At 38.2% G+C, this 21,255-nt stretch overlaps 1 protein-coding gene across 1 annotated transcript in view; it reads right to left on the reverse strand.

Annotated features, from left to right (window-relative positions):
- Nup98-96 (nuclear pore complex protein Nup98-96) overlaps positions 1–21,255 on the reverse strand; it is a 474,154-nt gene that overhangs the window by 30,945 nt on the left and 421,954 nt on the right. The window contains exon 25 of the mRNA XM_067143470.2: positions 18,275–18,430. Within this exon, the coding sequence (XP_066999571.1) occupies positions 18,275–18,430 (156 nt within the window). The remainder of the gene's footprint in view (positions 1–18,274; positions 18,431–21,255) is intronic.

The raw sequence follows: 21,255 nt of genomic DNA on the forward strand, positions 1-21,255 counted from the left end.
AAATTCTTCTTGTATGCTTTTCTCCTTCAACTTCCATACTTTAATTCTTTTCTCTCTTCTTAATTGGGTTTTTTCAATCTTTCCAACTTTCAATTTTCCTATCACAACTCTATGATCTCCACCAAAGGCCTCTTCAAGCATGGCTGTTACATCTACAAGGTTCTTCCGGTGTTCTTTCTCTATGATTATATAATCAATCATGGTCTTTGTTCGTCTGTCTCCCCAACCATACCTTGTAATCTTTTGACAGTTCTTCTTCCTGAACCAGGTGTTTCCAACAATCATTTGATTCCTCATGCAAAAATCCACCAACAACTCGCCTTCTGGATTTACATTTCCATATCCAAGGGGCCCTACAACATCTTCCTTTCCTTGTCTTTCCATTCCAACTTGTGCATTTAGATCTCCCATCAATAGTACTTCCTTATCTTCTATCTGTGTCTCCACTTCCTCTAAGAAGTCCTCTAGATGTTCATCTATGTAACCAGTACTGTTGTACCAAATTCATGAATCATGCGTACAATAACGTTATTTGTAAACAATGTTTATAATGTTTCTTAATTGAATAGCAAATTATCTGCCTGTTACTGGAGAAATACCCCTTCCAGTTTGTAAGAAGTTCACCAGTGTTGTCAGGAGGGCAAGAAATAGGAATATACACTGAGTGGCCAAAAGTAATGGGAAGACATTGAATGTGATGTTAAATGAGTTGCTCCCCTGCGAGCTCTCAAAATGGTATCAATATGGCAAGGGATCGATTCTAGAAGGCGTTGGAATCTTTCTGGAGGGATCTGAACCCATGTATTCTGCACTACTAACCACAACTGGTCTTGTGTAGTTGGTGCTGGGTTCATGGAGCGTACACCAGCATCGATAACATCCCATAAATGCTCGATTGGATTAAGATTGGGGGATCTAGAGGGCCAATCCAGGGTTGTAACTTCACTGGAGTGCTCCTCCAAACACCTGCATGCCACCACAGAGCGATGACATGACGCACTGTCTTGGTGAAACATGGCATCTTCATCAGGGTACTCTCGGGCTAGAAAGGGATACAGATGGTCTGCAAGAATGTCCACATAACATGCACCTGTCAGCGTATCCTGCACCTGGACAATGGGGCCTAATTGTGACCATGAAAACGCCGCTGAGACCAGAACTGAGCCGCCTCCCGCCTGGACACAAGCTTGTTGAAACGCAGGATCCATAGCTTCAAGGGGCATATGCCACACTCATGTGCCCATCAGCTCAATACAACTGGAACCGGGATTCATCAGACTATACCACATGCCGCCATTATTCCATGGTCCATTGCTGATGCTCGCGGGCACATGCATGTCGTTGAGCTCTGTGTCGAGGTGTCAGCACAGGGATGAGTTGGGCGTCTGCTGGTGAAGCCTATGCAATGCAGCTGCCCCCTTACAGTCCTGTAGAAATGGGTTCCCGACTTCCAATATTAAACTAGGCGGAGATCTGACTTACAGTAGCCCATCGAGCGCCCAGTATGGTTCTACAGAGACAACATGATGTCAGTTTGTTAAACACCTGTGGTCATCCTGTGCGTTGGTTTATGTGGGAGGTAACATTCCTTCTACGATATTGAAGATCCATCCTCAACACTGTTGACCTCGGAAACCCGAATTTGCATGTAATCACCGCAATGCTATGACCCATGCGCCGTGCGTCAACTATCACCCCACGTTCAAAGTTGGTTAACTTGTGACATGTTGCCATCTTTGTGATACTGGTGTCTGTGACAGACTGCTCAGCTAAGCAGCAGCTAGCCGCAATGCTCAGGGTTCATACACGGGACATCTTCTAAAGGGACACCCCTTCCCGTAACTTTTGGCCACTCAGTGTACATGCAGTAAGTTGCACTCACTGTGCGTGGAAAACTTGCGAATGCAAAGAACTCTCTATTTTGTGAACATTCATAATATTTGAGCACCTTTCTCTGAACTCCACTAGTGCTATAACTATGCAATGGAAGCTATGACCTGTTCAGGTCAAGTAACTCTGAGTTTGCGTTTGGGAGAGGGTGGGTTCGAATTCCACCGTTGGCAGGCCTGAAGATGGTTTTCCATGGTTTTGTGGTTTCCTTGTTTCCAAATTTCACACCATGCAAATGCTGAGGTACTTAGTTATGGCCCCTCTAGTTACCTCCCATTCTTGTGTCAGAGGAAATCATCTATGCGTTAGTGTGACAAATCATTTGCGAAAAATAAAATCGACATGCAATAGTACAGATTCCCCACAAACTGAAACCACTCATGCAACTGTAAATCAGGAGATACAACTAAATTCCTGTCTGAATTTTGTTGTAAATGATCTGCAAGTAGAATTTTGAAGGAGAGTAAAGAATTTTTGAGCAAAAACAAAATGTAACAGTACCATAAGCTCTCTCTACGTAAATATAATACAAATCTCGCCTTTCATGCACTATGCACACAACCACATTCCAATTGTTTTCTTTGTCAAGATCATCAATGTAATCTTAAGTAATCCATGAAAACATTAAAATGTCTTCCTCTCGTATATTACAAGGAATTCTGTTTCATTCAACAGTCTGCTCCTGGCTTACTCCATGCATTACGTAAGTGTAAATTATAACCCGTATCTGTGCTTTATTTACTTCTTTATAAACATACTAGAAGGTGATGCTCTTCAACATTTTACTTTTGTAGTAATTTAGTCCAGGAGTATCTGAAATGACTAAAATACATTGGAAGTAATTTACTCCTGTACGAAAGTTGCCAAATATTTAAGAGTACTTTACTATGGAAGTAGAACTTACTATTTGTTGGTGCATGCCACCCTCAGAAATGAAATACACCAGTATGAAAAGTAAGTAAACCTGCCTTTTCATCAATGTGCAGAAAAACTCAACAAATAAATCTGAGTTGCTTCTAATGTACATTCAACAACTAGAAAGGCCTTAGAAACTTTATATATTGTTAGTCTTGATACTGTAAAGAATGTGAAACCGTTCTATAGTTGAGATCTTAATATTTCCAGTCAGAGATGTCGTGCACGATGTTACTTGAACTCACTGTTTCATTCACAGGGAAGCCACGGCAGCCAAACGTATGTCATCTAAACTGATAGCCATGTTAAATGATTTTGGCATTAAAGAAGAATTATGCGATGATGCACCATCTCAAAACTCTGAATTCACAATTTGAACTTTATTTTCTAACTCCAGAGAAAGGCAATTAGTAATGCGGCCGATAGGGCATGGGAGGGAATGGGGGTGGGGGTTGCTCCTGTGGCAGATTTTTTTTTCTTCAGATCTCACTAAATTGGACATTATTAAAAAATCAATGAACATCATACAATTTAACCAGATGGAACATATTCAAAGACTGGCATTTACACAGTGTATGATTCTTATCTGCTAGAGTAACAGATGATCTGCAGTACATACCTGAGTGGAGGTTGAAGGATCATGTTTTGAATTGATTACTGCAGTTGCCCCCTTAGCAGCCTGTAGTTCCCATTTAGTAAAAGTACACTAGTGACATGCATTTTCTTTTGAAATCATGTGCATATTCTGCACTAATAGAGCACTTAACAGCTGTACGTTCATATTAGCATGAAATTCAGTCTTATTCTTCCTCACCAAACTAAAAACTCTTTCCACTGGAGAAATGCTGTCAGGTACCTGAAGAATAGCCATCATCAGCTTACTCAGTGAAGGGAACTTCCTTAATCCTGAAGCATCAGTGGTTTTCAACATTTCAAACCAAATTCTGCCTGCCCTTTTATCCTTGTTAAAAGGGGATCCATCAAACTGGAAACACCTAAACTCTGTTTCCAAAGATTCATTTTCTTCCAAAAGAATATTAGGAAATCAGTCAATCATAAATTCTATAGATAAAAATCTCTTAGATTTCCTCTGGAAACCATCAGCAACTTCAGCTTGCTCGAGAAATCGCTAACTAGACATTCGGTGACAATGCACTCGCATGTTCTTGTATAGAATAGTCTGACATGGAATAAAAAAATTTCAATGTAGTTTCATCTAATGTAAGCCCTTGTGTTTGCCCCAATGACCAACTCACTGTCACTTTTCTGTAACTTTCACATCAAGCATATTACTATGGGAATCTGGATCCGAGGATGCTCTCGCAAAGTGAACAATAATGCCGCTGAAAATTTTTTTACTCTGAATGAAGTTTATGAATAAGTGGTGTCTCTTGTTGGAGCAATATGTTTAAGGGATTGAAAAGTGGAAGAACAGAGCTGAGAAACAGAAGGTAAAGCTTCGTACAGTACACAGATTTTCAAAACATTCTTTAACTTTCAGAAATTTCGTGTTGCCTTGTCACAATCTGATTCACAAAAGCTTTTTTTCCACTGTTCTAAGACCCTTGATACATAATGCAGGAGGGATAACCACCTGGTAGAAACACACTTATATTCCTTTGCCTGTACTGTCACTGGATTCCTGAATTGTAAGCATTATCATTGAAATTTGCAGTTTCCCCATCGAAAAGTGACACCAATAGGTAGAGCCTTTCGTCATTCATGTCATTACCATCGTCTGTTGCCAGGGTAAAGGGCTGGGACTTTATTATCTCAGTTACCTTTCCCTCGACTGTACAAGCCAAAATTTTAACTAGCTCCTGTTTTTGTTCTTGCACAACTGTACTTTGCAGCTATTTTCGAAGACTAGGGATAAGTCTATTACAAGTTTGCTTTATTTAGGCCTAATTTGGGAAACTACCATTTTTTTGTTGGTATTTGCAGAGTTTGGGTAAAATGTGTAATTATATTAATATCTATTGATTAAAATGGTGTTACGCATTTAGTGTATTCTTGCAGACAGATTGCATATACCTAGGCCTGACACTTTCTGGTTATGCAAAAATTATTATTGCCTGGTAGCTTCAATTCATTAGCACAAGTAGGCCTACATTCCCGACTGTCGGTTAAAAATTGTCAAAGTAGTAGGCCGCAGTAATGGTCCAATATTCCTCAAAAAATCAGCCAGCAGTACTCCTCTGCAGTCCCAGAAGACCATGGCTAAGACTTTACCTGCAGACAACCGCCTCCTGGCTTTTACCGCTGGCCTCTCGCCGTGCCTCTGGCCCTCCTTGACATGGGAGTGTAATGGTGAACCCAGGTCTCATCACAAGTGATTGTTTGTCTTAAAAAAGGCGTCACCTTCTGCCTCGAGCCTTGTCGGAAGCTTGCGAGAAATTGCAAGCCATTCAGCCTTCTGCTCTTCATTCAGAAGCCTCGGGATCCAATGAGCTGACACCTTACAGAATCCCAGATGATCGTCAGAACAGTCTCATAACTGATCTGAAGCACAGCTGTTTGCATATCGACTTCAATAAACTCTCAAACAGCTGCAATGTTCCGCGCTATGATGCTGGTGCGGGTGTGGCATGTTTTCAACTATCTCACTCTCAGATAAGTCTTGTGGCAACGATGGGATAGGGAAGGTCTAGGAGTGGGAAGGAAGTGACCGTGGTCTTAATTAAGGTACAGCCCCAGCATTTGCCTGGTGTGAAAATGGGACGGAAAACCATCTTCAGGGCTGCCGAAAGTGCAGTTCAAACCCACAATCTCCTGAATACAAGCCGATAGCTATACGATCCAAACTGCGCGGTCACTTACTTGGTAGTTTATTTCTATTTTGTCACCAATAGCAGACTGTGACCTCACCAACACACGGCACTGTGCGGAATGTTTTTAACTGTTTCACGCTTGTCAAGTCGTCTTAATGCCTCCAACTTCACTTTCAAGGTAACTAATTTCCTCGTCTTTCTTGTACTTTTGTCAGCACTAATTTCCTTGTGTTTTTCATACTTTTGTCAGCACTCTGAATGAATAGAAACAAAATATTACCGGCTCGAACAAATGTAATGAACTATAACCATGTGAACAATGTGGTCAAATACCCGACTGATTCATTTTAGAATGTGCTGTGATGTAGGTGAGGAAAAGAGGGGAGGGGCAGGAGGAGGGAACTGCCAGTCTTCATTTAAGGTCAGTCTTCCACATGTTGTGTTCATCTTTTGCCTAGTATAAGACACTCGCACACTGAAAACTGACAATTTATCACTTTAGTTAATCCAAATGTTTCAGCTCGGATTTATGGGAATATTCAACAATCAAATCTCGAAATACTGAGATTCTACTGTAAACAAACAAAGATTACTGCTATTCTGAAACATACAAACCTGGAGATAAACCTGATACTAATAGTCAACTGCATTAGCGAGTGTTCGCTACAAGCTGTTGGAATTACTTTTATGCAATCTAGTTGCTCATACACTACTAGAGCATATCCTTATTGAATAAGATGGCTTTAGACCCCAACACAGCTGCACTGACTAGGAAACATCCCTTGCTATATATCTTTACAGCTTTCTGTTTCAGTCTGTATATACTGTAGTTAATATGTTAAAGATAACATTTAGAAAATTTGGTTATGCATAAGACTGGACAATAGCTACCAGGAATAGCACCTTTGAAGCTACTGAAGACAATTTTTGTCCTTAAAAATTACTTTCATAAGTGGAGACGCCAACCAAGCATGATTAAAACAGAAGTTTGCATCTTCCATCTTAACAACCATTATGCCAATAGATGTCTGAAGTGTATATTTTGGCAATACATTGTTATAGCCCAACAGGTTTCTGAAGTAGATGGGAGTTCCCCTAGACCTATCTTCAGGTAACACACAATGAGCAGTGCTATGAAACTCTACACTTGGAACAACATTCTCTGCAAACAGTATGGTGCAACATGCGGCTTCAGTGCACTGCCTTTCGATGCTCAGCCAATAGTCTAAATTTTCTGCTGCCAAGTACTGTGCCCATTAAGCTAAACAGTCCCTGCACAAAAAGGAAGTGCAACTCGACACCACCTTGAGAATTATTTCAGGCACCATAAAGGTCCACACTGGAGGTCTGCAATCTAGCCAGTTGATTCATTCACACTCATTCAACTCTCCTAGCAGCAAGAAGTTTCCTCACACTTCACTCCTCACCTCTTCTTTCTTTCACAATCCATATGCCAATGGAGGGACCAGCCTACTGCCACCCAAATGCAGAGCTGTAAATCCATGGTAAAGCCGCTGGCCAGTATTAGCAGAAGCTCCTCTGCTTGGCGTTTCCGTTTCATGTTCGCAACAAATGCCACGCTGACTGTGAATGCGAATCACATAGGACAGAATGTTGTGCCTTCACTCAGATTGTCTAGTGCGAAGTGGTTGGACAGATCACACGAACTGGCAGAGTAGAATTTAACTACACCACTACCTTCACTCAACTGACCCCCCGATGGAGAATGCAGACGTTTAGTCCACACCAACTTGCTGGCTTCCTGTTCTGTCACATTACTCCTTCACATTTTTGCTGACTTCACGATCTGGACAGAGAATGTCACAAAATAGCAAAAATCTGTAATTACCAATTCATACTGGCAATGTTGACCAACAATCCAGCAGGCTCAAATCAAGGAATCCATCTTTACGCGCAGCTCAAAGACTAACATAAGCAGTAGATTGTGGTGCATTATTTTCCATGTATTTGTTTCAGCTTTAGATTTGTGTCTGTGTGTTAAGGTGCTAGGGAGAAACATACCAATCTTTCATTTGTTTATTTTGAAGGGCTGTATACGTATGTTAGAAGCAGGTCTCTGAATATAACATTATTTTAGAATATAGCTAGTTCATTCTACGTCACTGGGGAGGTTTTTTTTGAGGTAGATAACCCTGATGCAGATCCTATACATTTAATCATTTTCAGAGGGTTAGGTGTAAGGTCCATAGCGGATGCACCATTACACTGCTTCATGTAGAAGCCCTAGGAGAAAATTTATCATGAGGCATGACCTATCTAAACTTGAGCACCCAAATTACGGACATTTTTGAGTTAGGTACAGTTGTGTTACAAAGGTCATCCAACATGAGGCAAGTAGAATTAGTAAAGCTACACCCTTATCTCCTCCTAAGAGAAAAGCAGCACAGCATCTGATCGTGTTTGTCTACCTCACTCATGTGTTTTATTATACTTCACAACAAGTTCTGTTTTCAGGACTGACTGATTTACATTTCACATTTGCTTTTGTGTCACATTTTCTTCATACTCAGGTTTCTCATCTGATGTTAGGCTAATCAAATCCTTTCCATCCTTCCATTTCAAACGCAACAGGCCTTTGCTTAAGGAGGAAGACCTGTGTCCTTTCTTTAGTTTGACTTGCTTTAGTTACTTAGGCATGTCTTCCTTATTTTGTTTCACAGTTCCTCCCACACAGTACCTCCATTTCAACAGTTCTTGCAAGAAGTGGATGGAACTGCACCAGTTGTCCATGTAAATCACCCTGTCTTCCCCATAGAAACACAATAAACTTCCAACATGATTCTTTCACAGACAAAGAATGAAGGCAATTCAAAAAGAACGTTTTCCTCTTATCCAGAGTAGATTTTGAATGCCGAACAATATTCAGAATACAATCACATACCTAGTAAATTTTTATTCAAAAACAAACTCTCTTTGAAAAATTGCATTGAATGTATGAAAGCCTCACGCCGGTAAAGGTCATTAAAATTTCATCAATGAAAATATCTCTTCCTGGGAAAATACTTTCTTGGATGACTGCAAAATTATGTCTATTACAGATCAGATTTTCTTCAGTTTGTCCTTATGGTCCATAGAAGAAGAAAACATTAAATGTTTTTGAACCTGTCTCTAGACATTGTTTTGCCAAAAATAAGGAAATGTAATATGTGTTCCAGCGATCAATCAGGTTAGGTTTCTTAATTCAGGCAGCTGTCTGGAAATCAGTGGATTGATTCCCAACTTACCAGTGAAGTTAAATTTTAATGCTGTGTTTGGATCATCAGTTAAGTCTAGTCACATAGTTTATCTTCATTCACACATCTTGATAACTACTTATTCGTACTTTCAACAAAATCAACATTTCTAGGGGCTTCATCATTCAGTTCACAATCACCAACATTCAAACTTTCATTATTAACCAATCTGCAAACTCCCCATATACCACAAATATTACATCTTATGGGTGCCGCCAATGCAACGATGTAAACATTAACAACATGCTACGAAAACTTCAAATAGTCGTTCACACTAGCGATGGGACATTCGATTCATTTTACTGATCTGGTTCATTTGATTCCATTCACTTTACAGACTTGAGATACAGTACATTAGAGTTACCGCTCACCGTTCCTATCCTGTTGTATGTGTGTACTGGTAGGTAGAAGCAACAGCATTCAATGTGCACTGCTACCATCTGGTCTTTATTCTATGAACTGTTTTCCTGTGCATGTCATCCAACTATCAGATTTCTCCTGCAGCCATCTCTCTGCATAAAAGTTTTGATGTTACAATGATTCCCCCACACAATAACAACTGCATTAAATATACAGAGTTAGATGTAAAAATACTGTAGCTGTATTCACAAGAAGTATGTATTAGTATAAAGTTAGTCGGATAAAAAAATTAAATGCTGGAGAAAATTACTTGTCTGGTACACTGATTCTTGCTACTAAATTACAGAAAAAAAATTAATACCAATAATAATAATAATAATAATAATAATAATAATAATAATAATAATAAAAACTCAACTCTAATTGTATACAGTACCTCGTGGTCTTCCACAGTTCTCAGAAAGTTTGTGTAATCAAATAACAGGCTGCACAATAATGCATATCAGGAAAAATTATTTCAAGTTTATATTTATCTTGGACACTTTTTCACTGGTGATTGAGTGTACACCTATCATGTATTTTGAAGTGAGCTGAGAGCAACAATCCACTAAAAAGACACCAGCGTTCGATTCTTTAAGTATGCCATAATTCCTTATTTCTCGCCTGCAGAGAAAATCTGGCTTCCTGCCAATGTTCTGCGTTTCGATAATAAACCGAGTATTGTGCTCCACCTATCGTCGAGTGTGTCACTCTGCACTATCTGCTTCAAGTCTACCGACTTACGTACCGTGAGCTTACTGTTGCTGTGATTTGATTCACTCAGACAGCTGAATGAATGGTACTCTACTTTGAACCATACACTCAGTAGCAAACATAATGCACATAAATGCAGATATCAATAGGACACAAACTATTTCAAGCAAGGAACATACAAAGACTTCAAAGTAAATATAGGAATGATCATAGCAATGCCATCTGTTGATAGGGATAAGAAATACGGTGTTCAAAAGCAACATGGATGCTGCCTATCTTCTAATATAACGACAATGGGAAGTTGTGAACAGGCCGTGCCCTTTCTTCCAACTCCAATCGGTTAAGAACTTTCAGTTTCAAAGAGAGATTAATGCACAAAATGGAGATGTTACAGAAATAGTGTACGTTATGCTTCATGTTCTTTTCCCCATCTTCTCAGTGGTCAGTGTTGAACAGGAAATATTAGCAATGGATTGTTTGGTAGTGTACCGTTATTTCACGCGTGGTGCAATACTGCACAACTGGGAAGTAATTTGGTGGTCACCATGTAACCAGTGCATAATTTAGATTGCCTTCGGGTGATGCGGAAAATCCTTCCAGAAGTAACACAGTACAGAGCTAGGGAAGAAGAAAGAAATTTGAATGTGACTGGACGAGAAATGTCTTAGGTTTGTAAACTATTCGTTGATTAGCTCTCAGCATACCTGTTGACTCAAGGTTTTACACCTCATGTCAGGAGCTTGCGTCTGAAGCAATGCGTACCATGATGAGACTTAATGCTCGGAGCTCTTGGTGGAAGGATGTGTCCTGGAGAACTGCAGCTCCGTGGGATCCCTTGCTGAATATTTTGGGTACGAGGTTCTTTTTCGAAATTCAAGTTTTAACTTACATTATTCTTTACTTTATTATTTCCAGGACATTCCTTGTCCATCGCACTTCTGAGTAAAATGTACATTTTTAGGGAGTATTTTGTTTCCAAGCTACAACCGTTTCATCACTGTGTAATACGGTAATCTTTATCTATATAGCTTTTGTTTAGCCGTAACATAATTTTAGGTATCTTATCTGTAGCATGGGGTTAGCCCAGTTTCAATTCGAGTAGAATCCATTTAGGAGTGATGTATGATGGCCCTATTTCAAACGGTAGCACGTTTGCCAACAGCATTTGTATGCTACTATGAATTGAGGTGTCCAGCATTTAGAATACTCATGACTTGATGAATTTGTTTTTCTTTACATTTTTGAGAATCCCTTTAAAAAGTGTATCAATTCTCTTATAATTATCATATACAGTAGAAGTCCGCTATAGCGAGTACGGCATATAACGAAAACATTAAAACAAGAATAATAGTTAACACCACCTTTCCAATACTTATCTTTCCTATATTTAGGAAATAAACATTACAACAGGCGTTGTAAGATGGGACATGTTTCGCTTAACAGTTGTAAGCATCATCAGCCAAAAATAAATCTTAGCGTAAAGTTAGGTCAGGGCCCTGAACCTAGTGTCCTGAATATATATGGCACCCTAAGAATCAACATTTATATTTATAAAATTAAAATAGGCTTAAAACTAGTGTGAAAAAACATGGAATGTTACAACATGGCTAAGAGAAAAAACACAATCGAATTAAAATCATTAGGATATCATTGTTACCAGTCAGTCAATCAGAATGTTCAAACATAAAAACAAGAGTAAAATATATAATAGTGTTCATCATGATTTTAATTATTTCACTACCAGCTCTGTATTGTAGCCTACTTTCTGTTCTTATCCTCTGTCTCAACTCGATTGTGTTTTTTCTCTTAGCCATGTTGTAACATTCCATATTTTTTCACACTAGTTTTAAGCCTATTTTCATTTTATAAATATAAATGTTGATTCTTAGGGTGCCATATATGTTAAGGACACTAGGTTCAGGGCCCTGACCTAACTTTAGGCTAAGATTTATTTTTGGCTGATGATGCTTACAACTGTTAAGCGAAACATGTCCCATCTTACGTCTGTTGTAATGTTTATTTCCTAAATATAGGACAGATAAGTATTGGAAAGGTGGTGTTAACTATTATTCTTGTTTTAATGTTCATATCTGATGTCCAATACGGTCTACAATGAGATTTATCACTTGTAATATAACGAAAACCCCGTTATAACGACACTTTTTGTCTGTCCCTTCAAAATTCTTAAATTAAACAGTGTATTATATTTCGGTTACAGCGACAGCACTGTCACTGATGCATCCTTTATTACGAGCGATTAAGTGCGCAAATTGTTTTCTGTTACCGATATTTATGCACCTCAGTGATTATGTTACGTGCAATCAATCACCTTCGGTATATTTTCCTCGCTATGTCCACTTGTCGACATTCAAAGACACGTCGGAGTGGAAATAAAAAGTTTTTGTAATAAATACGTAAATAACGTGTCCGAAAATGGTTGTTAACTCGTTAAAAATAAAGGCCAAATAAACAACCTCTTAATTTTAGCAATTAAGTAAGAATTGGATACACCTCAAGATATGGCAGAGTGCATCATTGACTTCAAAGGTTAGTTCATATTTTCTCGCGTCTGGTTAAATTGCGAAGGCTATTATCATGTAATTTATAGCGATAATGTTATAATTTCACTACCAGTGCTTGAAGTATGTTTTCGTCATACGTATAATACGGTTGAGTTAGGATAGGCGACGCTGTTTGAATAAGAAAACTGAAACGTTTGCCACAAAATGCGATCGATCATCTTCGGTATGGTGTAGATTTCTCATTATGTGCATTTGCGAGCTCTCTTGTTGACATTCGAAGGTGATGTTGGAGTTTACTAGTAATAACTGTCGACTGCTGTTCTCTGGAGAAAATTCGAAATGAAACAGAATAACATGTTTTTGCAATAAATGCATAAATAACGTGGCCGATAGCAGTTGTGAACATATAAAAAATAAAGGCTGAAGTAAACGATATCTTAATTTTAATGTTATATACTGAAATTAAGTAAGAATGTGATACACCAAGATATGGCAGAGTACATCAATAATTTCAGAGGTTAGTTTATATTTTCTCACATGTAGTTAAATTACAGAAAGGCTATTCCCATGTAAATTTTCATCGAGGTTATAATTGCTCTACATGCGTTTGAAATGTTTTCATGATACATATACAGTTAGGTTAGCCGACGCCTTTTGAAGAAGAAAACTGAAATGTTTGCCACTGAAGCCTCTTTAGTGATACCGTATTTCTCTGAATTCAAGACGACCGTTTTTTTTCTCAGAATCTCTGTGAAAAATCAAGGGCCACCTCACATTCATGACCTAACAGTAATGAACACAACTGGCATCTACCGCGGTAACCATGTTGCGTTTTTCACTCCCGCGCACGCCCAAAAGTCGTTGAATATAAACGACTGCCTCTTTATTATACATCGCTAGCCTCGGCAACCGGTTGTAACAGTGCCTCTGTGTAACGTCACTGGATCCTGGGAAATAGTGATGAGAGAACGACATTCTATTAGCCTCTACAAGAACGTTTCTAAAATCTGCAGAATGGCATCAAAACATCCGAGCCTTTCAATTCTCAGAAAGGCCACAGCTCAGTGGCAGAGTTATAATGCGTCTACTGTACCTGATGCTTAGTAAAATTAAGTTTTATAGACAGCAGGAATATTTTAGTGATGGATCGTCCTATTGTGTAAACATACATGGAAGAGTTATTGCTGGCAAATTTTCAATGGGTTCTCGTCAATATGATGTCAACTTTCAGTTAATGGTTATTACACTCTGAAATGTAGAACAATTGTGCAGCCGCAAGAAAATACGGTACAGGCCTATCTAAAGCCAACATTCGGCATTAGCATGAAGACAAAGATAGCTAAAAATATGCGTGATAAAACATGTGATAAAAAGGAATGCAATAACTACAGAGGGATCACTTATTGCCCATGGAGCCAAGATATTTGAGAGAGTATTGGAAGGAAGACTGAAGAGGAAGCTACAAGGAGAAATGGAAGAAGAACAGTATGATTTTAGGAAAGACAGTTCAACGTTTGACCTGATCTTTACATTAAGACATATGATGGAGAAAAGATGGGAGTCTGGAAAAAGACATAGTGATGACACTGACATTGCGAAAGCTTATGACAGTGTGCCCAGACAGTTGGTATGGGACACGTTAAGGAAACAAGTTAACAGAGTGGAAGTGCAAATGATAAAAGCTATGTACAAAAATTGTGTTATTAGTGTGAAGACTAATATAGGAAAAACAAAAAATGGTTTAAAGTTGAAACTGGTCTCTGACAGGGAAGTGTACTATCCCCCATACCATTCATCACAGTCATGGATGAAATTCATAAGAACATTAGAGATTGGGAAGACAGGCAACAAAAGCCATGTTGTTTGCAGATGATATAGTGATATGGGGTGATGAAACGAAAGTGCAAAAACAAGTAGATGTATGGAATCAAGAGACAGAAACAATTGGGATGAAAGTAAGCACAGAGAAAAGTAAAACAATAGTGATGACAAGGGGAAGGAAGGAAGGAAGGATGGAAGGAAGGAAGGAAGGAAGGAAGGAAGGAAGGAAGAGGAAAAATAAAACTGAATGATAAAATTCTGGAAGTGGTTAAAAGTGTGATCACAGAAGATGGAAAGATTACCAAGGAAATTGGGAAAAGAATACAACAAGCAAACTGCTTCCACCAGAGTGTAAGGGGTATTTTGTGGAATCAAGATGTCCCAAAGAAATGTAAGAAAGTATTATATTCAATCTATTATGAACCCATACTAACCTATGCAGCTGGATCGTGTACTACAGCAAAACGAGAGGAGAGTAGAATACAGGCAGCAGAGATGAAATTCCTAGAGGACAGAAATCTAGAAACTTCAAGACAGGATAGAAACAACAAAGTTAAAGTGTTATGGGCATATGATGAGAATGGGAGAAGAGAGCGTGCCCAAAAAAAGCTTTTTCGGTGAAGTTAACAGGAAGGAGACCATGAGGAAGACCCCGAAAGAGGTGGACAGATTCAGTGTGGGAGTACATAGAGGAGAGGGGAGGAAAACCAGAAGATGTACTTAAAAAGTAGATGAGTGGTGGACAGACAGCCAGCGATGGAGGTCCTTGATTCACAAACCCGACCCAGAAAGCTGGAAACAGGAAATGAAGATGATGATTATGCGTAATATTTAAAAAATGCATTCAGTTGCCCGCAACAAGGATGCTTTAAAGAATTCGAAGATGAAATTGTGAGGTATATGCACGAAAAACGCAAGGGCGAAATGGCCATACCACCGTGCAGTTAACTCGTTCATTGACTTTCAACATCCGCAATCAGCTCTATACATAGAGCCCTGCGCGGATACACAAAATATTATCTGCATCCTCATTTCCTTCATCCGCATCTGCGAATGGTTATCCGCGGATATTGTAAATAGACTACAGTATATTACACCCAAGATATTGAAACGGATAGATCTGTGAACATAATACAATAGGCCTGTTACCTGGCAACAAGCCCCCCGACAGAGATTTCTCTTGCGACAACTACCGACATATTGACCTTTGTTCCTTCCTTCTGTTAATTGCGGGTAGGAGTCAGTCAGTCTTAGGTCAGATTTACGGCTTTATGGTCTCAAGGCTCTTTATATATCACCATTCTCCCATACCACTGTCATGATTCACCTAACCACAAGCAAAACTAAAGTGTATACCTGAGTGAAAATTAATAAACTTCATTATTTAGAAATCATCAGCAAAATTATCTACACTGCCATAGAGATTGCATCTGCCAAGACAATACCTTTGCGAATATCCGTATCCATGCAGGGCTCTACTTATACATCGCTAGCCACTGAAATGGGCCGAACCCAGCAAGCAAGACGTGCGTATAGCGGCCGGTTGTAGCTGACTGAGTAAAACAGTTTTATAGACAGCAAGAATATTTTTCTGATGGATCGTCGTATTGTACAGACGTGTGAAATAGATATTGCCGGCATATTATCAACGGGTTCTCTTCGACATTATGATGCCAATTTTAAGTTAATGGTTATTAAACCCGTGGAAATAAAGAATAATTATGCAGCCATATAAAAAAGAAAACTGGCATAACTAAAGCCAATGTTCGGAGTTGGCGTGAAGACAAAGATAGTCTAAAAATGCGCACTGTACAAGAAAGGCATTCATATGACTTTACAAAGTAGTTTCTAAGCCTGATTTAAATTTTTTGAAGGAAAAAGTGGGAGTCATATTTCATTCAGGGTCGTCTTGGATGAAATTAACTCTTTCGCATTCAGAGCACCCATGTATGGACACGACAGGTTATGGCGAGAAAGCTCACGGCGCCAATATATTGGCTCTGTCCTATTTAGGGATTTTGGTCATTTGAGTGGCTGTTAAATGGTAACAGTTGATCGTGACAGTAACTTAAAGCACTGAATTTGCGTTTTACTCTACAGATATATCCACCAACCCTACAAAATATTTTAATTTTCGACAAATGAAATCTGTTGACCGCAAATGTTTATATTGTGGTTATTCGAAGTTGTTATTGTGTAGATCTGTTTTGGTTGGCTTATGGATACAACACTTTAATCTTGCTATCAGTTTAGTTTAGAATTTATTTTGTTCCTTTGGTATATCATGTGTTCGCTGTACTTCACGAACTATAATTTTACTCCTTTTCATTACTCTGTTGCTGCATGTGCTTGCATCATCTTTTTATCGTAATGACTACGCCATATTCAAGGCCGAATGAGGCCAATATCCATAATTTTCAGATGATTTATACAGTAATAATGACCTCCTTTTGCCGAAAGTGATTCCCGTTATTTAGGAAGTGACACAGTCACAGCTGCTCACCGTGCACCGGACCGCGAGGACCCGACATCGATGACACGTTACGTGTACAGTGAATAACTTTGTGCCATGTTTCACGAGTGAATTGAAGCACACACATCATATTGATATAACATTATTCACAATTAAATGTTCTTTCTTTCAGCTCTAAGAGTAAAGTAGAAAGATGCAATAATGTCTAATCTTTATGTCATTGAAAACCATAATTTATTTTTAAAAAATTATTTTCAAAATTTAATAATTTTTTTTGCTTTACCAATACAATACGTTCAAGGTACATTCATTTCTGAAATGCTCATAGTTTCCTGTATTAGTGTGATTTATTTTATTTTAATATGTGTGAAACTGTTTAAATGTTATTTTGTAATTCAGTTGGAAAATTGCAGAAATTAATTTGAGCTTCTTCGAGCAAACCCCTGCATATAGGCTGAGTGCGAAAGGGTTAAACGTACACTTTCATGCAGTACTGGATTTTCAAAAATAAGAAACAAGTAAGCCATACTGTGGATATCATATGCAAAAATGCAAGTTTTGAACAAACTTATTGCCATTTCATACCGATTTTAATATGTATGGGGGTTTTCCCGACTTTTACAAAAATCGGATATAACGACAATCCGCTATAGCGAGTAAATTTTTGCTCTTATGAATTCTTGCTATAGCAGACTTCTACTGTAATTCGAATTTAACCCTTTTGACATCATGTATCTCAAGAGTCATGCGTTCGACAAGTGCAAAACACCTTGACAAGGTACAAGTTTGAATCTTTAATGTTTATTCAAACTCTAAAATTAAATTTCTATAAGGTATTGCTTGAATGTTCTTCTTTTGCTCCTTGCCCACTTATTTCAATAATTTGTGTACAAATGACCTTGTTTAAATTTATAACTACAGTAGAGTAAACATTTCTGATCCTAGACCTAGCTTCCTCATCATTATCTTTTATCGTAGTTTTGGTAGCAATTTCCTATAATCTGGATTTTGTTTCCTTCCATTTTTTAAAATTTATTTCATTTCATTTATGTTATTACAAGTTAGTACCTCAAAGGTAGTATATTTTTATGTTAGACTGCTAATCAAAACTTTTTATGTACTCTTTTCTTGTCTTTCATGTTTATTATTTGTATGCAATTTTTTTTGTTTATTTGATGTACTACATGTTACTGATTAAGAAAAATATTTTTCATTGCTCATGTCTTAAATGGGTGGTTGTGTTTTGAACTCACTTCTGCAAATGATAATTTACCTAACATTCATTCTTCCTTAGCACATAAAACAAGGTTAATGTGCTCACCATAATCAATCTCCGCTTCTTCCTCTAAAATTGCTGGTGAATTGAATATAAGCAACAGTATTCAAAATACATAATTGGGAAAAAGAACCAAGGTCAGCTAGGGAAAGGCTGAATAGGAAATAAAATCTGTGATACAATATTCAAACATGAGTGTGGTGTAAAAACATTAAAATAAAAGTAAACTACATACTAACCTGAGAGGATCTCTGAGATGCAGTAGAACAAAAACACCCCAGTGCCACAGACCTCGACTTTCCAGCTGCATTGCAAAACTAGTGTGCAAATGGGCTGCAGAATGATCAGAGAGATGAGAGTAGCCCAATGCATCAAGAATTTGTTGGAGCAACCAACTGCAACAAAACAAAAAGACCTTTATACTGTATGTAACATAGCTTAAGAAAAGAAAACCAGGCTTCATGTGGTTAGATGATCTATTACTTTAGGGTAGATGGAGGAGGGAGTTTGCTTAACACCTTAAGTGCCACATATGCAGTAAAAAAAATTTTCCATCCAGGCCATTCTTTTTTTCTTTTACTATAGAGTATAAAATAGTGCATGTTATTACAGAAATGTACCTTTTAGTCATCTTGGGCCAAAATTGTAGCCATAACATTGTGTTGAAATTGTGGTGACACACTGGTCTCACGCGGCCACTGACATTACCTTCCAGCTGTATAGGCCGCGTGAAACCAAAGTGTCACCACGTATCCTAGCACAGTTCTCACCTTCCTGACATACCGGTACACGTCTGTCTCATTAGCTCATGAACTACTAAAGAATAAAACTCATATCCTTGGAACATTGAAATCTAATCGGAAGGATAATCCAACCGATATTACTAAAAGGAAGTTAGCAAGAGGAGAGACAAGAGCCCATGAAAGTAACACTGGTGTGGCTGTTCAGAAATGGCATAATAAAAGAGACATGTTAATTTCGACAACTGAACACACTGGTGAGATGGTCGCTATTCAGAGGAGGGATGGTGAAGTGCAAAAACCATGGAGTGTTATAGAATATAACAAATGCAAACCGTACATTGATTTATCAGATCATAAAAAGAGCTATAGTACTTCCCTATATCTATTACCCAGTTCAAAGAGGACATGGTTGAACAGTTAACACGTACCGGTACCAAAGATCTTAACGTTCTCCCAAAAGTACCAAGAAAACAGGTATTACCCCACCGACTGGAGGATGTAGGCCGGCAGGGAAGATGGAGATGCAGTAAGTGTTATGAAGAGATCTATCGGGAATCGGGAAGGCAATATGCCATGTGGACGACTCTACTGTGTAAGTTAAAATGACCAGCCTGTGAAAATTTTTTCTGTTTGGACTGTTTCTTCAAAGTGCACATATTTGTAGTGTGATTGTGATTGTGAAACACAGTTTGAATTATATTTCTTCAGAAAGTCTCATTTGTTATACTTTAAATTCATATGCAAAAAGTGTACCAATTAATGGCGTGATTGCGAATGAGACAAAGTTACAAATATTTTTTCTAGAAAGTTCATGTACTTTTATGTCCTATGTTTTAAATTCATCTATAGACCCTAATATGAGACAATGAACAATGAGAACACTATACAGTACAATATTTTGTTATTTGTACACATGGCATGATCTGAAAACAATAAATAAAATCATAATTTATTTATTGTGGTTGATATATTACAGTGACGTACAGGCTACGTGGTGCCACATCGGACTCGCAAATGAACAGTCCAAGAATAAATTCATGACGTACCGGCTACCTACTTTCATTCAACATACGTTTACCTGTCAAGTGTGATGACAGTATGGCACCATGGGGCCTGAGACAGCAGACTCGCGGCTCGAATGGCATTAAGCTCTGTGAGTCAACGTTGGTCTCGCGTGGCACTCAAGGTTTTAACCCTCTACTGCATACTGTTGCCTTTAGGCAACAAACAACTTTTCACCTGTATAAATGGATAAATATTGTAGACAGAGGTAGTTTTACGGCACACCTTCAACTGTACAATCAATTAAACACATATTGCAGTGATGCCTTGTTTTTTTTTTTTTTTACATAAGACCAAACAGCCCTACACAACCAAAGGTACTCCTTCCACCCCGTCAACATCCACGCGAACCAACCACCGTTTATTTTACGTGGGCCCTCCCCATCACATTACCACAGGCTTCAGGAGTACCTCTGGCTAAACCTTAAAGACATTAACCGACCAACGGTTCTGCAAGCTGTACTTGCGCCTTGCAGTACGTACCCATGGCCAGTAGGTTGTAATGTTCAGTCTTTGAATGTTAAAAGCTTAGCATAAAATCGTGAAAAATCGTTTATATATTCAACTATGGCAATCCACATCAAATATGAGTGTTAAGCTATTAGCCCCAGTTAAGAATTGCTGGTACATCTAATACACTGAACGTATGTTGAACATTAAAGCCTGAAATTTTTTTCACCAAACGAAAACGAAAAATAATTCATGCAGTAGAGGGTTAAGGAACACAAGATCAAAGGAACAAGAGACCCAGATCTTTTCAAAATCCTTAAAGGCATGAAATTTGCTTTTTTTCTTTCTATAAGTGAAGCATGGTGTTTTAAAACCAACTGTTGTCCGAAAGGAGCCAAAAAGCAACTTCAGAGTTTTAAATGACTTCAATCATAAATCTTAGGATACAGTATCTCAACTTGAATATCGATTTAAAGGGTTTTTATATTATCTAAAATAAAACTACTTATTTATTTATTTATTTATTTATTTATTTATTTATTTATTTATTTCATTCTTCAGCCAACATAGGACTACTTTAGTCAGATTTATGGAGGTTACTCTTCCTATTGTCAGCCCAAAACTGTTCCATCCTTTCTGAAGGTAATTTTCTTTCTGCTTCTGGAATCACTCTTCCTATTCTCTGCTTGTTGATTTTCTCCTGTTGTCTAGTGTGTTTATCTTTCAACACCTTGAGTGTATTTTTTTTTTGTATTTTAAGTCTTCTATTGTAATATGGATTATGAAGTATCAAACAGCTCGAAGAACCTAGTAGTCACATTTGTTGACTTCAAAAAAGCTTGTGACAGTATTCATCGGGAGTCATTATTGAATACCCTTCAAGAATTTGGTGTTCACAGAAAAATGATCAACCTTATTGGAATCACTCTCAAGAATACATACATACATACATACATATCATTATA

The sequence above is a fragment of the Anabrus simplex genome, chromosome 3 (genome assembly GCF_040414725.1).
Source record: "Anabrus simplex isolate iqAnaSimp1 chromosome 3, ASM4041472v1, whole genome shotgun sequence".
NCBI lineage: Eukaryota > Metazoa > Arthropoda > Insecta > Orthoptera > Tettigoniidae > Anabrus > Anabrus simplex.